The sequence below is a fragment of the Delphinus delphis genome, chromosome 10, assembly GCF_949987515.2.
Source record: "Delphinus delphis chromosome 10, mDelDel1.2, whole genome shotgun sequence".
NCBI classification, from domain to species: Eukaryota; Metazoa; Chordata; class Mammalia; order Artiodactyla; family Delphinidae; genus Delphinus; species Delphinus delphis.
In genome coordinates this window covers 73133590-73155240 of record NC_082692.2, presented here as the reverse complement: position 1 = coordinate 73155240, position 21651 = coordinate 73133590, and the positions used below count along the sequence as shown (strand labels likewise).

At 44.7% G+C, this 21651-nt stretch overlaps 3 protein-coding genes across 18 annotated transcripts in view; all 3 read right to left on the bottom strand.

Moving 5' to 3' along the window:
* The window catches only part of PXK (PX domain containing serine/threonine kinase like), a 75765-nt gene extending 73572 nt beyond the window's left edge, over positions 1-2193 (bottom strand). For 12 of the 13 annotated variants that reach the window (XM_060022774.2, XM_060022775.2, XM_060022763.1 and 9 more), the window contains exon 1: positions 2012-2193. In XM_060022774.2, coding sequence (XP_059878757.1) covers positions 2012-2113 — 102 coding nt within the window. In that variant the 5' untranslated portion in view covers positions 2114-2193. The remainder of the gene's footprint in view (positions 1-2011) is intronic. The other variant, XM_060022773.1, reaches the window with a different exon arrangement.
* Positions 2194-3642: 1449 nt separating this feature from the next.
* On the bottom strand, positions 3643-9671 carry HTD2 (hydroxyacyl-thioester dehydratase type 2). Its single transcript, XM_060022756.1, has one exon. It carries the CDS (start codon positions 9669-9671, stop codon positions 9165-9167), a length of 507 nt encoding a protein of 168 aa, XP_059878739.1. The 3' UTR covers positions 3643-9164.
* Positions 9672-9709: 38 nt separating this feature from the next.
* RPP14 (ribonuclease P/MRP subunit p14) lies at positions 9710-16960 on the bottom strand. 4 transcript variants are annotated; one of them, XM_060022761.1, is made up of 6 exons: positions 16832-16960; positions 13696-13814; positions 13511-13595; positions 11073-11149; positions 10298-10376; positions 9710-9846 (listed from the first exon to the last, which is right to left on the bottom strand). In XM_060022761.1, exons 2-6 carry the CDS (start codon positions 13770-13772, stop codon positions 9790-9792), a joined length of 375 nt encoding a protein of 124 aa, XP_059878744.1. In that variant the 5' UTR covers positions 13773-13814; positions 16832-16960; the 3' UTR covers positions 9710-9789. The 4 variants fall into 4 exon arrangements, with proteins under 4 accessions (XP_059878744.1, XP_059878742.1, XP_059878743.1 ...); XM_060022759.1 differs by having other exon boundaries at positions 13696-13793; XM_060022760.1 differs by lacking the exon at positions 16832-16960 and adding an exon at positions 16550-16781.
* Positions 16961-21651: the final 4691 nt, after the last annotated feature.

Here is a 21651-nt window from a genome sequence, read left to right as displayed (position 1 = left end):
GTAGACCACTCTTAGCAACTACTTCTTTCCAAAACAATTTCCAACAGTTCCTGTTCTAAAGGGGACTTACTCTTATGACACTAATAGTTCAAAAAGTTTGCATCACGTACCATTTTCTCAATAAAGTTCAGGGCTGATGCAATACTTTTCACTCTTAGATTTTACAGCTAAAATGACAAGAACACAAAACAGTCAAAAATTATGCAAGACAATGCTGCATTTTTTTTTACTCCACCACATCTGCCTCTATGTGTCTCCTGTGAGTCACTGTCTGTGTTCAGTCATCATTATAGGAACTGCCATTCTCTACCCTAAATTATTTTACTTTATTTCTTAAAGAAAATCTCTGCAATAAAAATGGAATCCTACTACATCTTTCACCACCTTGCTGCAGCACTCACCCTTTAACGCAGAACCTCAGATGTCATGTTGCTCCAATTTTTATCACTACCATTTTACACAAACAGAAAAAAAGACGAAGTAAGGTTATAATTCATTTACTTATTCATTCAAAAACACATGAAATCCTATCAGACGCCAGGAGCTGGGACCCAAAAATGAACACAAAAGTGTTGCTCCTCTCGCAGCCTGGGGGAGACGTAAACTAAAGAAGTAAATACAGAATAAACTGACCAAGGTTAAGGTGGAGGTGAGCACATGGCTTGGGGCAGTGGCCACCATGAAATGCTTTCTGGAAGAAGTGGTTTGTGAGCACTTACAAGCTTCTCTCTCTGGACTTTCAGTACCAAATAAGCCTAAAAGACTCAACCCCACTCCTTTCTGTCCTATACGGTGCCTTCTCACAAGTCTGTAGAACAGGATTAAAGATATGCACAACGAAAGAAAATGTATGATCATTTTCCTAACTGGAAATGAACACTTTGAACAATCCAAGCCCTACAAAGCATGGCTGTCGGAAGAGGAAACTGAGGTTAAAAAAAGTCCCACTTTAATACAACAGAATAAAAGGTCTCTTTGAAGTCGCCAGAACAGCTTGAGCAAAAGGAGAAACAGAAGGCTATTGTGGGGCTTTAGCCTCCAGACGATGAACCCCAAACGCCCTGCAATGGTAAACAAACAAGCCTCTGAGCCAGAATCTGATGTGGGAACCTAACAAAACATTACAATTTAAGGAATCTCTCTCTCCCCATTCATCATTTCCCAAACAAAGTCCCACTGGCTGGCAGCTCCTGTTTTTTTGCTGGTTTCTGAGTTTATTACTTGTAAATTATATTGTGCTTTTCAAAAACAAGGTACAGGTAAATGAAAACAACCACGGTTTTAAAGACCCATAAAACACCCTATATGTAACAGAAATCAACTCTGCCTGTGTTTACTATGAGGACCTACTACTCCTTTATGCTACTCCAGTGGATTTTAAACTCAAATGACTGCTACCACTGCCTGCTAAAGAGCAAGTTAGAGGAGGGAAGGAGCAATTTCAAACACCTGCCTCAGCAGGGGCCCAGACTGCCTCCCTCACCATCTCCCCGTGCCTCGGTCAAACAGCTGACCTGGAAATGGGGCTGCAGACCCCGGCCGCAGCTATCCCAACAAGTAGGCTCTAAAGTCACACTTCCATTTGGCCTGGCACACCCTCAACCCCACCACTGAGATCCCCAGCCTAAAGGAGGGAAACTGGCCCCAAAGAGGAGGAGATGGCTGGCGGAGGGCAGAAACGGATGAGAGGGTCCTGAGTGGTCTCTTTACTCCGCCGGCCCGACGTGGGCCCGGGAATCCAACACCTCCCCCAACTCGGAGTCCCTTTCCAGGGCACCGCCGAGCCCCTCCCACTCCTTGGCCCAAGGGGCTGCGGTTCCCACCCTCAACCCCTCCGGACTTCAGCGACCGCTTGGGCCCCGGGGACCCTGGCCCAGGAACGACGCCACGCCAGAGACGTCTCGGCCTGGGCCGCCGACCCCTGCCCCGGGCCCCGCCCGGCCGCCCGCAGCCCTCTCAGGGCCCGGGGCCGCCCCGCGCCGCCAGCCCGCCCGCCCGGTGGGCCGCGCACCGTGTGGGACTGCAGGCTCTGGCTCGCCTCGATGGCTGCTGTCAGCGGCACCGTGTCGTCCAGCAGGACCTTGCCGGCCGGCGGCTTCTCCATGAAGGCCATCCCGGAACGCCCGTCCACCACCGCCTCGGGACCAGGGGCAGGAACCAGAGGCGCCGACTCCCGTCGCCCGCCGGGATCCGCCGCCGCCGCCGCTGTCAACACGCGCCGCCCCACGCGCCGCCGCCGCCCGCCGGGTCCTCGGGGTCCTAGCGCCGATCTTCCCCCTCCGCCGCTGCTGTCAACACTGGCAACCCTCTGCCCCGCCGCCTCCCGCGGGTTCCTAGCGCCAAACTGTCGCAGTCACCGCTGCCCTGGACCCGCGCCTCCACGTGGCCGCCCCGCAGGCCCGGTACCCTTAGCACCGGGCCTCAGATCTCGGGGCAATTCACCCTAAGCCATCATCACCTCCAGAGGTCCTCAGAGCCGAAAACACCGCGTCTGGGGCCCTGCGGTCAGGAACCCTGCGGTCGGGAACCCTCAGGCGCAAAGATCCCAAGCCTCTCGCTGACGGGCTTTTCGCATTAGGCCCTCAGAAGCTGGACTCTCAGTCTCGAGACCTTTACAACTGGACTTTTCCCACTCAGGCCTCCCAGGTCCAAGGACCCTAAGACCCAGAAAAAAAGGGGCTTCAGGATGTGACCCTCAGTCTGTGCCCTGCAGACCCAGAAACTTTCTAAAACAAACCCCTCAGATTCAGGTTTTATGGGGAACTCGTGAACCTGGCTCTTCAGACCCAAGAACCTAACAGCTGGGCCCTCAAGATTGGACCCCAGAGTTGGAGCCCTAAGACTCCAGGACCCTCAGACCCAGAGCTCTTTGAACTGGGGACCCTAAAAATTGGGTATTGGTCCACAAACTCCCAACCTCTACCCTTTGCCCCAGCTCTTAGCTCAGCCCACAAGGCCTTCAAACTTGAGAACTCTCAACCTCAGGCTTGCGGTGGTCAGTCCCACTGTACTGGCTCCAAGAATCTCAAACCAGAGCCAGAGAACTCTGCCACCAACTTCTCAGCCCCAAATTGGCCCCATCTGCCTGAACCCAAGGCCATAATCCTGGCCCACCCACAGTGCTGTCTCCCCGGGCAGTGTCCCAGGACAGTGGAGAGAGTTAGACTTGGAATTAGATGACCAGGATCTTCAGGGCTCCAGGAATTACCAGCTGTGTGACCTTGAATTCGTTACCCAACCTCTCTGAGCCCCAGTCCCCATCTGCAAAATGGAGATAATACTTTTTGGAAGGGTTGATATGAGGAATGCAGTAGGATGGGAAGGGGCTCAGCACATAATAAAACCTCAGACAATATTAGTTTTTTCCTTCCCCTACAGTTCAGGATGGAAGTTTCTAACTCTTAAATTTATCTTCCCTAAATTTCTACATTTCAGACAAAAGAAAATTTCTTGGAAACACCATGACCACAATCTGACATCACAGCACAAGCCCAGACAGTATCTAAAGGGTACCCGCCCCAGATCACAAGCTTAAGGGGATTGTTGGGCAACTCTAAGTGGCCAAGTAGCCATGACAGACTGACTTAGAAGCCAAGACTCAGTGGAGAGAGAGATATGAAGAGGGAAACATGGAACTTCATGATTACATCCTAAAATAATCAAAATTCTCCTGCATTCCATGTTTGTCTCAGTGTGTTTAAAAGCAGCAGTCCATTAAAACAAAACTATATATCACTTAGGGAGGGTTCAACTTTTTACTTCCATTTCTTTAAGGCAAATGGGTTATTTCATTACCAGAATCACAGAAACCAAAATTCTGCTTTAATCATTATTCCTATCACGTGGGCGGATCAAGAAAAGGCTCTTCTCGCATACCGCTGGTGGGAGTATAAATTGGTCCAACCTTTCCAAAAGGCATTTATGCATTCAACAATTATTTACTGAGTACTTAAGCATGTAATAGGCCTGGCACTAGGAACTGGGATTTGACAACACATATCAAGGGCTTTGAAAATGTTCTCACTCAGTAATCCCACCTCCAGGAGAGTATCCTAAGGAAATAATCAGAGACAAGTGCAAATATATAGCACTCAAGGACAAATATCTAACAATAGGAGATTGGACAAATCATGGTACAATCATAAACAGAATATTTTGCAATGATTAAAAATGAGATTATCAAAGGATGTTGATGTTGGGAAATGCTCTAGATATAACAGTAAGTAGAAAAAAGCAATATATACATTTTATGATCCCAAGATTTAAAAATATATTTTAGGAAAAACACCAGAAGGAAGCCCACCAAAGTATTAACTGAGGGTCTCTAGCAAGTGGAATCATGATGCTATTTTTTTGTTTTCTTGCACTTTTCAAAATGTCTCTAGTGAAGCTACTTGTATGATTAGGAGAAAAATAATGGTGTTATATAACCTTTGAGTTGCAAAGGTCATCAAGTGACAGCCTGTTGTCTTCCTTACTATGAAAACGAAACTGAGAAACCAGATATTTGATGAAATGAAGCCACACTCTCAATCTAGCCTTTCTCATTCTCTAGAAATTCTTGACTAAAGTAAACCTCTCAGAATAAATACTAAATAGATCCTCTGGAGACCTGGCCCCAATCCTATGACAGCCTCGCTATCCATTTGGCTTTTGAAGTGGCTCATACTGAAGGTGGGGCAACTCCCCAGTCCAGAGCTGATCTGAATCAAATCAATTTTGCTTCCAGTCTCATGCTGGGTAAAGCAAATGAGATATGCAGTACCTTAGTTGTTGCCACATACACTACTCAGGGCTGGCAGAGGGAAAAAAAAATTTACATTCTTGCACGTTGCCGAATGTTTAGATGGCCCACAGGTTGTTTATCTAACAGCTTGACATTTGGCCAGACTGACTGAAGATAATGAGTTTTAGTGAGGTTACTTCTAGACCTGGCAACTGCTCTACAAATCAAGACATAGAAGCTTGTGAAAAACTCAGTGCTTCCTAAGCAGCATCCCCTCCCAACTCTGAATGACTTTCTTTAAATATTCACCATCTGGATAAATCAAACAACTCACATTTGATCTTTCTTACTTCCCTTACAGGTTATTTTCCATCACATCGCAGAGGAATTTTGCTCAGGGTTTATAAGGTCATATGAACTGTGGCCTACCTAAGAGCCGCCCTAAAAATTGATTGTAGCCTAGAAATCGACTGCTTGTGGAGCCTTCCATTAATCCTGTTCTATTTATGTAATGTCCACATTTGTCTTTGGGTTTTCTTACGATTTTGCTCCAACTCAAAATTTCTCTGAAGATGTCGAGAATTCTAGCCTCTGCTGTGTTTGTAATCCATATGAAGAAAAGCCAAGAACAAAGGAAGTGAAACATCTGGGACACTGGAGATACTCAACTGCAGCCCAAGAGTAATTCCACAGCACTTGCATTCTGTTCAAATAGAGCCAGTTAATAAATTATGCCAGTGCATGAGGCATTCAGAGTGGCACAACTGCTCAGAGTGACTGTCAACCTTTGGTGGAGTATGTTTTAATATAAAAACTTAATAGATGTAATTTAGTAGCAATTTTCTTTGGGAGTAAATTGGTCTCTTAATCATACTCTGAGAACATAGAAGAAAAATGACTAACAATTCAGCACAAAATGAAAACCTGTGGTTACCTAAGAGGTACGAATGTGCATTTAGCAGTTTCTTCTTTTTCTAGCTGAATACACAAGATGAATGGTGGCTGTGGTGAGGCTTTCTCCCTGCTGCTACTTAAGATTTGCTGCCCAGAAAAAGAAATGAGTGGCACTTCACCAATATGGAAATGTTTCTAATAGAATATAAAAAGCTGTTAAGCAATTTTCCAGTACATTAGACTGAAATTGCTTAAGATGGGTATACATTTCTGTGGCAATCAAACATTACATAAATTGCAGTCTTATAATGCCCCTATGTGGAAAGTGCTAGTACAATTTGGCCTCATATTTTAGTCAGTACTTTTGTACTCACTTCCACTTGTGACCCTGTACAAAGCCACTTCGCAATTACCTGGAAGGGGACTTCCTGATTTGAGGGTCACCCATGCTTTCATTAGAAGAGCCATTCTTTCTGGCAACTTGTACAGAGCTCAAAATGAAAAAGCCAACCAGCTAGTTTTTGTTAGTCAGCTTTAACAGAGCATGAGAGGTCTGAGAATCTTGGCTCTGAGTAAAAACAACAAGTCATTGTGTACAGACAAGTATCCCTAACTTCTTGCCTGCTTCTCTATTCCAACTTTTTATTGGTTTACAAAGATCACTGGTTCACAAAGAAGACCATGACATCTACTGAGCACAAAAAAAAAAAAAAAAGGAAATGCTCATATTGAGAAGCTACTTTAAGTTACAGAGTAGTAATCAGCTATCCGCCAGATCTGACATCCATCCCTCCCCACCATACTTGACTTGCACATGATGTTTCATTTTTAGAATAACTCTTTCAGTAATTCTGCTCTGAAGACAAATAATCACTGAATGTCAGCTTAGAAAAAGTGTAGGCAATAGGTATGGGTAGAAGCCATCAAGTAACAGCAAAGGGGAAAACACTACAACTGTAGCAAGGGAATAAGATCTAGAACATTCTGAGTATAAACAGAAGTATATAGAATAGTGGTTCCAAACACTTTACTGCCACATAACAAGATATCATTATAGAAACTGAAAGTGTTCCAGTATGGGAACATTTTAAGACCCACAGGGTGATGGAAAAAATGCCCTGGAGCCAGGCAGGGCTATTTGAATCCCAGCTCTACTGCATATTACCTGTACAACCTTGGGCAAGTCACACCACATCAGTCTGTTTCCTTGCCTATAAAATGGAACATTAACTTCATAAAACTGTTTAAAGGATTAGAATTAATGTAGAAAATTGGCTTATCATTGAAAGAATGGCAGCTTATAGTATTAATGATTACATCACACTCTACTTATGAACCCATGCTTCAGGACTGCTGCTAAGTCCCAGAGAATGAGTTCTGCAGGAGTATACAGTCTTAGCTTCAAGTCTCTATTTTGTGACTTAAGTTTCCCATTTTGTTTTTCAATGTCATATCAAATTTTAGGCATGTATAGTATTTCACCTATAAATACACCTTCTTCAGGTGGATCTAAATCTACACATGCTGCCCATTTTGAAACTCATGATAATGGCATCCTTGCTTCTCACTCTGATTTTGGTATTTTCATCTCACCAACAAACTAGAGTATGGTACAGTATTAAAGTTTAAAATACTCACTTTATTTATACACATCACTGCCCTCTAGTGACTAGAATAATTCCTTCTAGTAGTCTGACCCCCTTGATGTAAAAAATAAATTAAAAATCTAGTTACTCATCCACCAGCAGGAAGAAAAAATCTTTTTCCAGGAAATGTTGGTTGATGCAACCAATTAAACCTGATCTTACCTTCCTCATCAAAGCTTCTAGCTGTGGTCTGAGCCACCACCTAAAGCTACAGAGCACAGGTGGACCACCTGTATGTTCTACTATAGATTCTTGTCTTAATAGTGTTGGCTATGTTGGGCATGACCAGTTAGTAATAACACATTAGGCACATTTCCTCTCTAATACCCCTCAGCTCTTAAGAACGTGGCCTCCACAGTGTTCCTTAAATTTTTTACCTTATAATTTTTTAAATAAAAGCATATATTATTTATATAAGGGGGGACCCCACAGTATTTTCAAGGGAGAGATAAACAAATCTGGACTAAAATAGGAGCTTTGCATTCAAGATCTATTCCAAGTTTAGAATACCAACAGAGATTGGCTGACATCCTGAAAGACTGGTCTGTTCTCTAACTTTTGGCCAGTTAGCACCAAACTCAGGAAAACCTCTAACCTTATTCACAGAAGAGAATGGGCAATAGTAGTAGCTACTGTTTATAAGCTAGACCTTGTGCTTAACTATTTGTATCTGTCACCTCCAACAATCCTGTGTGGCAGGTGTTTTTATCCTGTTTTATACATGAGACCAAGAGAACTTACATAGCTGAGTCCAAAGCTGCACATAAGCCCTCCTCCGATAACAGGAAAACCATCTGAAGGGCAAGTGACACTGAACATTGAACAAATTACCATCTTGGTGTAAACAGTAACAAATTACAATAAACTCTGACCCAGAAACTGCTGAAGAACAGAATCTAAGAATATTTACTAGTAAAAGATAGGTGTTCAAAGATGACCTATCTTCTTCAATAATTAAATGCTAGCTAGTTATAAATTCAGTGAGAAACTTATTCTACACAGATATAGGTAGGTTTCTCTTATCCAAATGCAAATCTAATCAGGTCTGAAATCCTAAAAGTAGAACATTAAGCTAAATGATAACTCTCCCAATATTTTTTCAGTTTTTGGTTTTTTTTTAATGGCACCTCATGGGAGCCTGGACACAATGTCCAACCTTAGAATCACCTATGATTTTCTTTTTTTTTAATTAATTAATTAATTTAGTTAGTTATGGCTACGTTGGGTCTTCGTTGCTGCGCACGGGCTTTCTCTAGTTGCAGAGAGCAGGGGCTACTCTTCGTTGTGGTGCTCGGGCTTCTCACTGTGGTGCCTTCTCTTGTTGCGGAGCACAGGCTCTAGGTGTGGGCTTCAGTAGTTGTGGCACGCGGGCTCAGCAGTTGTGGCTCACAGGCTCTACAGCGCAGGCTCAGTTGTGGTGCACAGACTTACTTGCTCCACGGCATGTGGGATCTTCCTGGACCAGGGCTCGAACCCGTGAACCCTGCACTGGCAGGCGGATTCTTAACCACTGTGTCACCAAGGAAGCCCCATCTCTGATTTCGTCTAGTCACTTTTTCTTTGCTTTTTTTTTTGGCTGTGTCACACAGCTGGCGGGACCTTAGTTCCCCAACCAGGGACTGAACTCGCACCCACGGCAGTGAAAGCCCAGAGTCCTAACCACTGGACCATCAGGGAATTCCCTATAGACAGATGATAAATATACTTAAGCCTGTGTGATGCATAAGGCCAAAGCATAAGTGGACAATGGAACACCCCTCTATCAGCTCCCCTCCACCCATGTGGGTTTATGGGTCCATCAGCCCCTCCTTGGTGAAGAACAGCAATCCCTGTTTTCCTCAGAGGCTGTTCAATAATAGTAACACTGATGTCTGCACTTGCATCTTTAAAGACATATTTCAGGATGTGGGAGCTTCTGGGACCATAACTTTAACCCAGCCTTCCATAACAGTCTTTTTACTTTCTAGTACAAAACATGACACTGCAATAATAGCAAGGAACCGCTTCAGCTTTTTCACTTCTGCAGAAGCTAAAACAACTTCCCCAACATATAAAGGCGCTGGAAAGTTAATTTCCTGGGAAAGAAATACACAGCCTGGCCCTGGCATTTTAGTACCTAGGAGAGCTGAAATAAGTCCATTGATCAAAACTCCATGTACAATCGTCTTTCCAAATCTGGTGTGTTTTGCAAAATCTTCATCCAAATGCAAAGGATTGACATCCCCTGTTAATTCTGAGAAGATAGCCACATCCCTCTGTGTGAAGGCCCTACTGAGTTCAGCCCGGTCTCCAACTCTGATGTGCACATGCTGTAAGTGCTGCCTGTTTAGCACTGCTTGGTTCAGGCAGATACTCCTCTGAAGCCTACCCCACCAAAGGCGATGGCTAGAAATTACTGGGAGCATCTTCAGACGTCTCAAATTCCATCAACAGGAGCTTTTAGGCTGTTTCAGTCCTCATACATTATGCTGGCACCAAAATGTACTTTTGAGAGCGAGGAATACTTCTGAAATTGAAGACTATTCAATTCAATACTAGTTCTCTACTGTTACCAGATAATGCAAGGAGAAATGGAGAAACCTATAAGAGAAAGAAAAAGTTTAAGGCAGTATCAGGAGAAAACTGCACCACAACACAGTACAATGTAGAAACATGCCCTATTCTATAGGATAAGCCAAAGTGAGGTAGTAGCATTTTAAAGAGCATCCTGAGAGCTAGCCTTAGATAAATAAGTGGTCATGATAAACTCAGAAAGAGCATTCCAATACATTAGGCGCTAGGCATTAAGCAACAAAAGTTAAGACTTTTCCACAGGTGTTCCAAGTTTTATTCCCAAACCTTCCCCATAAAATTTAAAACCTAAGTGCTTTGTCTCACATTTTTGTAATTAATGAAGCCCTGAATTTTCCCCTCCCAGCTGGATGATGTTAACAACACTAGATTTATGCAAGCGCAAAAATGAGACACATATTAATAAGTAGTTTGGTCTACTACTCAGCTCATTTGGAATATGTGAAGGAATGGTCTTTACCTGAATCACTCTGAAAGCACATTTCTTGCCTTTATAGGATCCTAACAGGGTCAAAGAGCTCCACAATTTGACAAGACCACTACGGAAAGATCGAGAAAGCGTAAGTAAAGATTTGTCCCTGCAACATCTCCCTAGTACTTTTGTTTATGATGGTCCAGAAAGTAGTTTCTACCAGAAAACCTATTTAAAATAAGAAAACTTTAAAAATAAAAGCACAGGGCTTCCCTGGTGGCGCAGTGGTTGAGAGTCCACCTGCCGATGCAGGGGACACGGGTTCATGCCCCGGTCCGGAAAGATCCCACATGCTGCGGAGCGGCTGGGCCCGTGAGCCATGGCCACTGAGCCTGCGTGTCCGGAGCCTGTGCTCCGCAACGGGAGAGGCCACAACAGTGAGAGGCCCGCGTACCGCAAAAATAAATAAATAAATAAATAAATAAATAAAAAAAAAATAAAAAATAAAAGCACAGTATGTCAAAGGCAAAGAAAAACATGAACCTCAATCAGGAATGTTTCTAAAATATACACTTCTGAGTTTGCAACCCTGACTATCAATTGGGAAACATTATAGTTGTAAGCAAATCACAAGTTTGGCTCTCTAGGGTGTAAGTTCCTGGTGGATGAATGTTTATATTCTCCCCAATTTAAACTTCCAAAAGCTGGCTGGAGTTCACAATGACAAAATTCTTCTCATTCTCAGAGAAGAGCACCTTTGCTCTTTTTTTGCCATCCGTCTCTCTGCTCTGTTAAACTAGAAGTGTTCCACTGTCTGTCGTACCTGCTGCATATTCTCAAGATGGCTGACAAGGTCTTCTCTTCGTAGGTTAGAATGTCCAAGGGTAAAGCAGCATCAACCTAAGTATGGAATAATGCTGTCAGCAGACTATTATCATCATTACTCTTGAACTCTAATAACTAATTCTGTCAACTGCTTTTCTTCTCCAAAAAATCAGTATTTTATTTAATGGATTGGAGTACTGGGCCTGCTTTTTTATAACTTCCCCCTGCCTGGAACATTCTTCCTGTACCTCTTCATATTGCTAAGGCCTCTTTACCTTTCGCAAGTCTTCATTTAAATTGCTCCTTCCTTGATTCCCAAGATTAAGCTCAACTGCTTGCTACGCTCTTTCACATACAGGACCCACATACTTCCTATTTCAAGATACTCATCGTTCTTGCCATTAATTGTTCAAGATGGTTTCCTATTAAAATAACCAAGACCATGAGGCAGAAGCCATGTCTGTTTGTTTACAACTACATCCCCAGGAACCAGGTTTTATACTTGACATATAGAGGGTGCATGGATTTTTTTCTCATACTTTTTATTTTGAAAAATTAGTCACATGAGATTGCAAAAAAAATGTGCAGGAAGATTCCATGCACCCTTCACTCAGCCTCCCCCAGTGTCAACATCTTGCATAACTACAGTACAATATCAAAACCAGAAAACCGAAAATAATAAATCAGAGCTTATCCCAATTTTGCCAATTATACATGCACTCATATTTGTTTACATGTATATGTGTGTAGTTCTATGCAATATTACCATACAGGTAATTTAAGTATTATCATTATCAAGATAAAGAGCTATAGCATCACAAGGCTCTCTCCTTCGACCCCCTTTACAGCCATACCCACCACTCCTCCTCATCCCTAAACCCAGGCAAACACTTACCTTTCTCTAAATTATATAATTATGATAATTATGTTATTTCAAGAGCATTATATACATGGAATCACCCAGTATATTACTTTTGGGGATTGGCTTTTTCACTCAGCGTAAATCTCTAGAGATTCCGTCAATTTGTCAGGTGTATCTATGGTTTATTCCTTTTCATTACTAAGTATATTCCACGGTATGAATGTACCATGGTTTGTTTAACTATTCACCCACTGAAGGGCACGTGGCTTATTTCTATTTTGGGGCTCTTACTAATAAAGCTGCTATGAACATTTGTGTACACGTTTTTGTGTGGACATAAGTTTTCATTTCTCTGGGATACACAGCCAGGTATGCAATTGCTGAGTTGTAGGGTAGTTTAAAAACAACTACCATAGTTTTTTAAAGGAAACTGCCGAACTGTTCCAAAGTGGCTGCACCATTTTACATGCCCACCAGCAATGTATGAGTGATTTAGTTTCTCTGCATCCTCACCAGCATTTAGTGTTATCACTATTTTTCATTTCAGTCATTCTGCCAAGTGTATAGTAATGTGTCATTGTGGTTTTAATGTGCATTTCCCTAACGGCTAATGATGCTGAACATCTTTCCATACCTGTGCTTCTTTGCCAACTGTACACCCTTTTTAGTGAAATGTCTGTTCATATCTTTTGCCCATTTTTAAGAATATTTTTTTGGATTTTGGCTGCACCGCGCCATGCCATGTGGCACGCGGGATGGTTCCCCAACCAGGGATAGGACCCGAGCCTCCGCGGTGAAAGCGCCGAATCCTAACCACTAGACCACCAAGGAACTCCCACTTTTGCCCATTTTCTAATTGGAGTGTTTGGGTATTTTTCTTTACTACTGAGTTTTAAGAGATCTTTATATATTCTAGATATTAGTCCTTTGTCAGACATGTGGTTTACAAATATCTTCCCCCCAGTCTGTAGTCTGTTTTTCAGCCTCTGAACCAAATCTTTTGCAGAGTAAAAGTTTTTATTTTGATGAGTGCTTGATAGATTTTAATTTGATAGAATATGTATCAGGAAATAATTTCCTGAGAATCATCTGTCTTTGTTCTCTGTTCAAAACTCTACTTGTTTTCAATTGAATGCGAAAACAGACTACTCAAAGTGCTGGTCTGTGATAAGGAGCTGCGCCAGAGTGGAAATCAACAATATCAGTGAGCACACTGTTTAGTTCAGCTCAGTTTTTTTTCATTGGAGACTGTCTCAGTAAAGGAAACGGTGTGCTCATTTACATTCTGGTACAAGCCACAACAGGCAAAAAACCCCCCAAAAAACCCCAGCAGTTTGCAGGTTGCCAGTCTACACCATACTTTAAGTTGCACTACACTAAACATTTGTCTAACAAGTTCTTGTCAACTAGAAGGCATATGAGAACAAACCTATACAAAACTCATCACTTCTGAAAGTCTGCTTCTGCAATTTCAAATGTGGTTTTAAAGTTTTAAAATAATGTTGGGAAAAGTGTCCTTTCACTATGTCTTACAAAGACCTTAGGAGTGCTCAAACTACCAAGTGATTCCATACCTCTCCAAACAGGTCCTTCAGGGCTGAAATAAGCAGCTGTTTGAACTGTGCAGCATTCAGTCCAATGCCATGATCTTGAAATTCTCTGTAAAAAATATTTTTTAAAAAATGCATTGCATTAAATTTCATGCCATTCACATTCATAAAAGAGTAGTCGAAAATAAAACTCAGGAGACTGAACTTACAGGTGGACTTTCATGTAGTGGTGCTCAGAGGGATTTCTGTAAACTATTCTTTCATATGCGGCAGCTGGGGCTGGCATCTTTTCCAGTGCTGATCACACCTACATGAAGGGTCAAGGGGGCTAGAAATTACCAAGACACAAGCTATTTTTCACTTTTTTAATGAGAATTTGACCTATATGATTTTTTAAAAGAACTCTTAGTACAATAACTTATCTAATTCTGGTCAAACTGATGTTACCCTTACAGACACAATGGAAGTTTCTATATTTTATATATGCCAGACCACTGTACTCTTATTTAATCCCAGCAAACATTTTCCCTTACTGAGTACCCAGCTCTGTGCTAAACACTTTACATGACTTAGGTCATGTCTTCAAAATGATCCCATGAGCTAAAAGCTATCAGTATTCCCATTTTTGAGAAGAGAACACTGAGGCTCAGCAAAGATAGCTAACACCTGCCCAGAGGCACACAGAGATTCCAACCACTCCTGAGCTGCCTCAAGACCACTCTGGCATGATGCCTATTCATACAAAAAAAAAAAAAAAAAGTAAAAAGTGTAAAGGAGTAAAATCTGGGACCGAAGACCCTCTTCTTATTTACTCTGTCAACATAGAACACTAACAGAAGAATGAGGGGTGGTAGTTCTCCTGGCCTCCCGCACGTTGGATTTGCCTGTTCTCTGTCTAGAAGCCAGGCCTGTACAGGGCTATTTGGCAGCCCTGCAGAAGACTGAGCTTAAACAGCAAAGGTCTTAAGAAGAATTCTGGGACGGACACTCAAGCCATTTCTAACAGATCTGGAACTTTCAAGAACTCAGAACATGCTAGTCCCCCTGGAGAGAATCCCTGTCCTTTGGCTCCACCCCTACCTCACTCTCATTCTGGATAGCTCCTACTCATCTTTCAAATTTTAGCTTAAAGTTCACCTCTTCCAGGAATACTGCCTCTTCAGGGAGGTCTTCTGTGACACCCTAAGTTAGGTACTCTTGTTACACAATCTCTTAACATTGTCTATTTGTTTAACATCTGGTTCCCCCACTAAAGGGACCAGGAAACTGAGGCCGAACCAAGGAAAGGGACTTTTCCAAGGTCACATAGCTATAGACCAGCATTTACAAAAACCTCTCTGGGCCCACTTCCAACTACCTCCAAATGATGACCTCAAGAGAAAATGAGAAGTCAGGGTCAAGCAGGTACATCCAACCATCCATTCAACAAACACGAATATTTACTGAGTTTGGCACAGAGTATTCATCACTTTCTGAATACAGGATTGATCAAATGGTGGTAGTGTGAGGCCTGTATGTTCAAGAGTTATCTTTGGTTTCAGGACTGCAGCAATAGTTACCTGGTGCTTCTTTCCCCATCACCAGAGTCTCCCCGACTAAAGGGGCAAGCAGAACAGGACCCTCAGTCATTCCATTCATTATCCGGCACACGATAGGTGTTTTTTAAGTGTTACGGACTACCCTAGAGGAGTTGGCTGCTTGAGGTAGGGGAGTGAGACTGGACTGGGGCTTAGGATGCCAATAACAACAAAGATTTCAGGACTACTCTGGAAATGGATAATGGTGATAGTTGTACAACAACGTGAATGTACTTAATGCCAATGAACTGTACAGTTAAAAATGGTAAGGGCTTCCCTGGTGGCGCAGTGGTTGAGCGTCCGCCTGCCGATGCAGGGGACGCGGGTTCGTGCCCCGGTCTGGGAGGATCCCACATGCCGCGGAGCGGCTGGGCCCGTGAGCCATGGCCGCTGAGCCTGCGCATCCGGAGCCTGTGCTCTGCAACGGGAGAGGCCACAGCAGTGGGAGGCCCGCGTACCGCAAAAGAAAAAAAAAAAAAAAAAGGTAAATTTTAGGTTATGTTTATTTTACAAAAAAAAAAGACTGAAGGAGCAAGTGTTTATTGAGCAGTCACCTCTGACAGGGCTGAGCCTCAGGGTGAGTGATAGCTCTGCCCTCTTCAGGTTGTCCTGAGATTAAAGGAGATGGTGCTTGTGAAACCCTCGCTACAGCCCGGCATATTCACCAGGCTCACCAGGAAAATGTGAGCACTTCCATGGTGGCTGTCATCATCATCTTTGAAGTCAGCCTTTTTGGTGGCTGTAGGGATGCTCATTACCTGATCTACTAGTAATAGGTGTCCCTGCTTCCCTCCCCAATCTAGTCTCTACAGCAGCCTGAGTGACCCTACTAAAAACCATCCAAGCCACATCATTCCTCTGCTCAAAACCTTGCAAAGATTCCCGTTTCAGAGTAAAGCCAAAGCGTTTACAGCCGTGATCTGGACCACTGGTTCCTCCCACCACCTTGACCCCACGTCCTACCGCTCTCCCCTGCTCAGTCCCACCACACAGACCTCCTAGCTTTTTCCCTCCCGCCTCTGGGCCTCCCTCCTACCTTTCCACATGCTGTAAATACTCTTCCTCCAGATAGCCACACGGCTCATTCCCTTGCCTCCTTCATGGCTTTGCTTAATTTCATTCCTCCATTTATTCCAGTAGCATTTAGATCTAATGTCATCCCCCCATGCCACTGCTCTACTTTTTCCTCATAGCATTCACCACCCTCTAACATAACTGTGAAATTCATTTATTCTTTATTCGTACTTCCCTCCCCCGCCCTATTAGAATATACATTCTAAAAGAAACAAGCATCTTTCTGTCTTGTTCTCTGATGTTTCCCGAAAACCTAAAACAATACATCGCATACAGCAAGCATTCAATATATAACTTTGGGACGAAGTCAACGATTTACAAAAAAACCCAGAATCCTCGATCCCGTACTGTTGGGCACTTAAGTCGTTTTCAACTTTCTCAGACTAACGTCCGCCATTGATTTAGCGCCCACCTGGGGGCCGGGCGCATGCGCTCTGCACACGTGACCCGTTCGGTCCTCTCAGCCGCCCTCCGCGACTAACACCGCGTTGTAGAGAAGCCCGGGGAGGTTGGCGGCCCAGCCTCGCCTTCAGCCCTTGGCGTCCGCGGCCGGAGCGGTAGGTACCGCTAACCACTCCTCGCTGCCCGCCGTCCTTCCGCCTTGCGCATGCGCCCCAGGCGCGCGCGTCCATACGTCACCAGTGCGGCCAACTGAGCCCACTCCCGGAAAACAGCCGCCCTGCTATCCGCCTACCCGCTCTCCGTCGGACTGGACTGACGCCTCCCGGACTCCTTTTCCCTGCAAGAATCCACCAAGACTTGGAGCTCCCCCGAAGCCTACGGGCCGAACTCCGGGGTGTTTACGTTTGGCTCCTCTCTGTCCCGCCCCCGGATACGTGACGTCTAGGGAGGATATGATGTCACCACGCGAAGTTCTCCTAAGGACCCAGGCGTGACTCTGAATCTGAGACTCTCCATGCTTAGTGCCCTCTAGTGCCCACGCTGCAGAAAGCCGTGTGCGCAAATGTCTGCATAGGGTAAGGGACTCAGGGCATGTTTATTGTGCCCGAGAGCGTGCTTCGTAATCATTCATTTATCTATGCCTTCATTCGTTCAAAAAATTTATATCTAGCGTCTCTTCTGCTGAGCATCTCCTAAATAAAGCAATCCCCAAGGACAGAACCGGTTCTCAGTGTCTCTTGTGGCTCCCAGCGCATAGTAAGTGTTCTGTCTGGGTTGACATAAAAAAACCCCAGATGGTCCTATTTCCGAATGTAAGCCAAGTTTCATCTATTCGTTTATTGAGTAAGTACTTGCTGAGCCCCTATTATGTGCTAGGCACTGGCAACAAGATGATATGGCCCCTGCACTCGTGAAACATATCGTGTGTATTCAATAATCAAGTGCTTACTTTGTGCCAGGTACTATGCAAAAACCTTTATATATGTTATCTCATGGAACTCTCACACAGTCGTAAAGTAACTATTATTACGATCATCCCCATTTTACAGAGGTGGAAACTGAGGTACAAGAGGCTAAGTTACTTGCCCAAGATCACAGTTATAAGTGGTGGATTGGGCCATCTGACTTCAGATGGTTTTCTCCACACTGCACAGTATTACCACCAATTGTGTGATATGAGTCAGGGGCATACATGGGAGAGGGCCTCGGGGCTACCAACACTTGAGTGTAAAGCCCATGAGGTTGGGGCCTTGTCTTTGTTGGCTCACCACTGCTATCCTGTGTCTGGCACTCAACTCCTACCGCGTTCTCTGAAAACTGAGTTCCCTTGACAAGTTTATGATTAATCTCCCTATCCAAAACTTTATTCCCTTTCTTGTCCCACCCCTGTTCCCCTCAGGATTGAAGGGTAGCAAAGAAAAGGGGGGACTGAAACCAAGCAGGACCCTGTGGAGCCTTCCCAGCTACAAAATTCCTTCCATGTCTAACTACGAGAGAATTAATCTTGCTTGTTTGAGAATTCCAGGGGCTGAACTTAAGGAGGTGGAAGCAGACCAACCCTGGAGTAAATTACTAATTGAGTACACATTAAAAACACCAAGATGACACTGACCAGACCACTGCACGACCCATCTCAAGATGATTATTGGAGCTGACCGTGCTGTTCTGCACGTAGCCCCCTGCTTGTGCACTCCTGAAACTCCCTTTTAAAACCTTTGTCCTTGAACCCACAACTAGGAGATGGTCTCAGACATTAGTCCACCATTTTCGCAGGTTGCTGGCCTCCTGAACAAAACAACTTTTTTCACTAACACTTGTCTCTCGAGTACTGACCTTTCGAGCGGCAAGCAGTCAAACTTGGGCTCAGTACCTGCCTCATCCAGTTACACATATGTCTGTGTCTATGTGTGCACACACATACATATATACTTAAGTATAATGTCTAGAAGGGTTCCAAGTGGACTGATGGAAGACAGGTGGGGCTGTGTGGAGGGTATAGGAGATGCTCACAATGTTTTAGCATTCATTTTGTTTGATTTATTTTAAAGTGACAGGGCATCACTTTTATAATACTGATAATTGTTAAATAAAATTCAGGACTTGCCCCTAATGGTCACCAGGTGGAGCCGTGGACCACACCCATCTGGATGTCTCTCTTTCCACCTTGGAAGAACAGACTCTTCCTCAAGATGTCAGCTCCAACCCCCACCCACCAAGGTAAGAGAGAGGGGACAGGGAGTGCAGGTTCACTGTCCCTTATCTGCAATCCTGAAATCCAAGAAAAATCCAGAAACCAAATCTTTCTTCATCTGGCATAATGCTTAATCCTACCTGAGGTGAAGCTCTTTATAGCTTTTGTCCCATTTGCTGTGGATATGCATAGAGCATACAGCAGAAATACGAATGCATTTGATCATGTAAAGCTGCCCCAGATCCCACTGGGGGTGTTGCACAACGTATGGTATACACAAAATACCACCTCTGTAAAGTCTGAAATTTCTGAATTCGGTATCACATCTGGCTCTGTGAGATGTGGTAAGGGACTGCAGACCTACACTCACACTAATAGTTGCCCTTCAGCAACAGTTACCCAATCCCAGCCAGCTTTCACCTTGGGTCACTGGGATTGTCACCATGGTGCCACTTCCTGCCCCTAAGAATCCCTTCTTCTCCTCTCATCCCTTGCTGGAGCTTGGCAGCCTTCTACATGTGCCCTGAGGTTCCTAGTCATTGTCCTGAGGGTTTAGAGACCAAAGATCCAGAAACCATGGAAAGAAAGTTTCCTCCAGGAGCCAAGAGAGAGGGGCTGTCCTGTTGCTCAGAGGACATCCTCTCCCTCACCCTGACTAGACTTATGGTCCCACAAGACCCTCATCCCATCACAGGCACTGGCAACCCCAGGCCCACATCCTGGTGATCTCCAGCCCAGAGAGCAACACTGGGCCCCAAGGGTAGCTGGAGATACCAGGACAGCAGCCCCAGCACCGCTGCCCTCTGGCCCTGACCGTGGCAGGTAACTTGAGGACATTTCCACTGCGCCATCTGTGACCACTTGCACTGCTTTTTTGCCTCCTTTCGAGGAATGGAAGGGTTGTATGAACGTCATCCAGTGTGGGAGGGATGAAAGGGGGAGGGAGAAGCGGCTGATGGGAAAGCCCAGTCTGTATGGTTAAAGGAGTGACGCTGGAAGATTTGAAAGATTGACGGATCAGAAGAATCAGGTTTCCAACTGTTAAGAGTGTCTGTGTGGGTGATGGAGACAGACGGGTATGAGACAAAATGATGAAACAGAGATGGGGCAAGGGGTGGGGGAGGAGAGACAGAGACAGAAAGACTTGGAAAGACACAGAGAGAGACTATGAGAGTTTTTTAAAAAAATGCTCTCGAACCCGGCCTAAGAGTATATCAGCAAACATTTCTGAAATAGACCCAATATATTGCTACTTTTTGAAAATTAATTAATTAATTAATTAATTTTGGCTGTGTTGGGTCTTCATTGCTGCGCACAGGCTTTGTCTAGTTGCAGTGAGCAGGGGCTACTCTTCCTTGCGGTGCGCAGGCTTCTCATTGTGGTGGCTTCTCTTGTTGCGGAGCACAGGTTCTAGGCACACGGGCTTCAGTAGTTGTGGCACGTGGGCTCAGTAGTTGTGGCTCGTGGGCTCTAGAGCACAGGTTCAGTAGTTGTGGCGCAAAGGCTTAGCTGCTCCGTGGCTAGTGGGATCTTCTCGGACCAGAGCTGGAACCCATGTCGCCTGCATTGGCAGGGGGATTCTGAACCACTGCGCCCCCAGGGAAGTCCTAAATCGCTACTTTCAATAAAAGACTTGGTCAACCCAAGTTCACGTGCCTGAGGCACAGTGAGGCCAAACAAACTGAAAGGTTGGAGTTTGGAGCAGAGAAAGGTTTATGGCAAGGCCAAGCAAGGAGCAGGGGCAGCTCATGCTCAAAAGACCCAAACTCTCCAATGGCTTTGAGGGAAGAGCTTTTAAAGGCAACGTTTGGGGCGAGGGCTGCAGGGTGGACGACTTTCTTCCAATTGTTTGCTGGTGAGGTAACAGGTGATGCTTCAGGAATCCTATTCATCAACCTTCTGGTTCCAACCTGTCTGGGGTCTAGTGCTTGTGCTCAGCATGTAGTCACCATCCTCCACCTGCAGGGGGTGTAGGGTGGGTCCTTAGTTCCAGCCGAGCAACTCAAAGATACGTGTCGGATTGTTATGTATATCCCTCCAGGAGGAACTAGGACTGTGTTTTATTACTGAACTATTGTTTCTTAACTGCTTTTACTTTGTTTCTGCATTCCCTCACTTTCCTAATTAGTAACTTCTTGAATCTGCTCTTCAGGAGCTCAGGGAAGGCCTAGGAGACTAAAGCCTTTTTCTACAAACAGGAAACAGGGAACACAGAGAGGCTTTTGTACCCCAAGGACTTCCATGGTGGTCCAGTGGTAAAGAATCCATCCTGCATTGCAGGGGGCCCGGGTTCGATCCCTGGTCAGGGAACTAGATCCCACATGCAGGGGCCCAAGGTGTGACCTCAGTGATCTGTGGTTGAAGCTGCCACACACTGGCCTGGTCTAGGCAAGCCAACAGGGCCCCAGGCTCTGCTGGAAATTGAGCAAGACAGCTCCTGCCTGAAACGGTGAAAGCACGGTTTTTGCAAGGCACCTTCAATCATAAACCAAGAGGCTTCTCTCTCTTTGTTATCTGTGTGAGCTTGGGCAAGACACTTTACCTCTCCATGCCTTGGTCTCCTTGGCTGTAAAATGGGCACAGTGTCCTATGTCCCTTTTAGGGCTGTGTGAGAGCTTGATAAGTTGATGCATGGAAAACACTTAAAATAGCGCCTGGCACATTTATATGATTCAGTCATGTAATTTACATGATTCAGCCTGGCCTGACATACATTACAATTTCCCAGTACTTTCTGGGGACCTCCTTTGGACAAAGCAACAACTAAGTTTCCCTGGGATGGGGAACTAGAAGATAGACTTACACACATGGGCAGCTCCATCCAGTGTCTTGCATCAGTCACTCCTGGTGTCACTTCTGCCCAGAACAAGAAGCCCAGACTAACGGGCAGATTGGGTTCTAAACACTACTGGTCCCTCAGC

Coding starts and splice junctions, on each gene's coding strand:
- HTD2 (XM_060022756.1), bottom strand. CDS start 9,671: ATGCTCCCAGTAATTTCTAGCCATCGCCTTTGGTGGGGTAGGCTTCAG.
- RPP14 (XM_060022761.1), bottom strand. CDS start 13,772: ATGCCAGCCCCAGCTGCCGCATATGAAAGAATAGTTTACAGAAATCCC. Junction 11,150..13,510: donor TGAAGGACCTGTTTGGAGAG/GTATGGAATCAC, acceptor TTCCATACTTAG/GTTGATGCTGCTTTACCCTT. Junction 9,847..10,297: donor GTGCTTTCAGAGTGATTCAG/GTAAAGACCATT, acceptor TTTCTCTTATAG/GTTTCTCCATTTCTCCTTGC.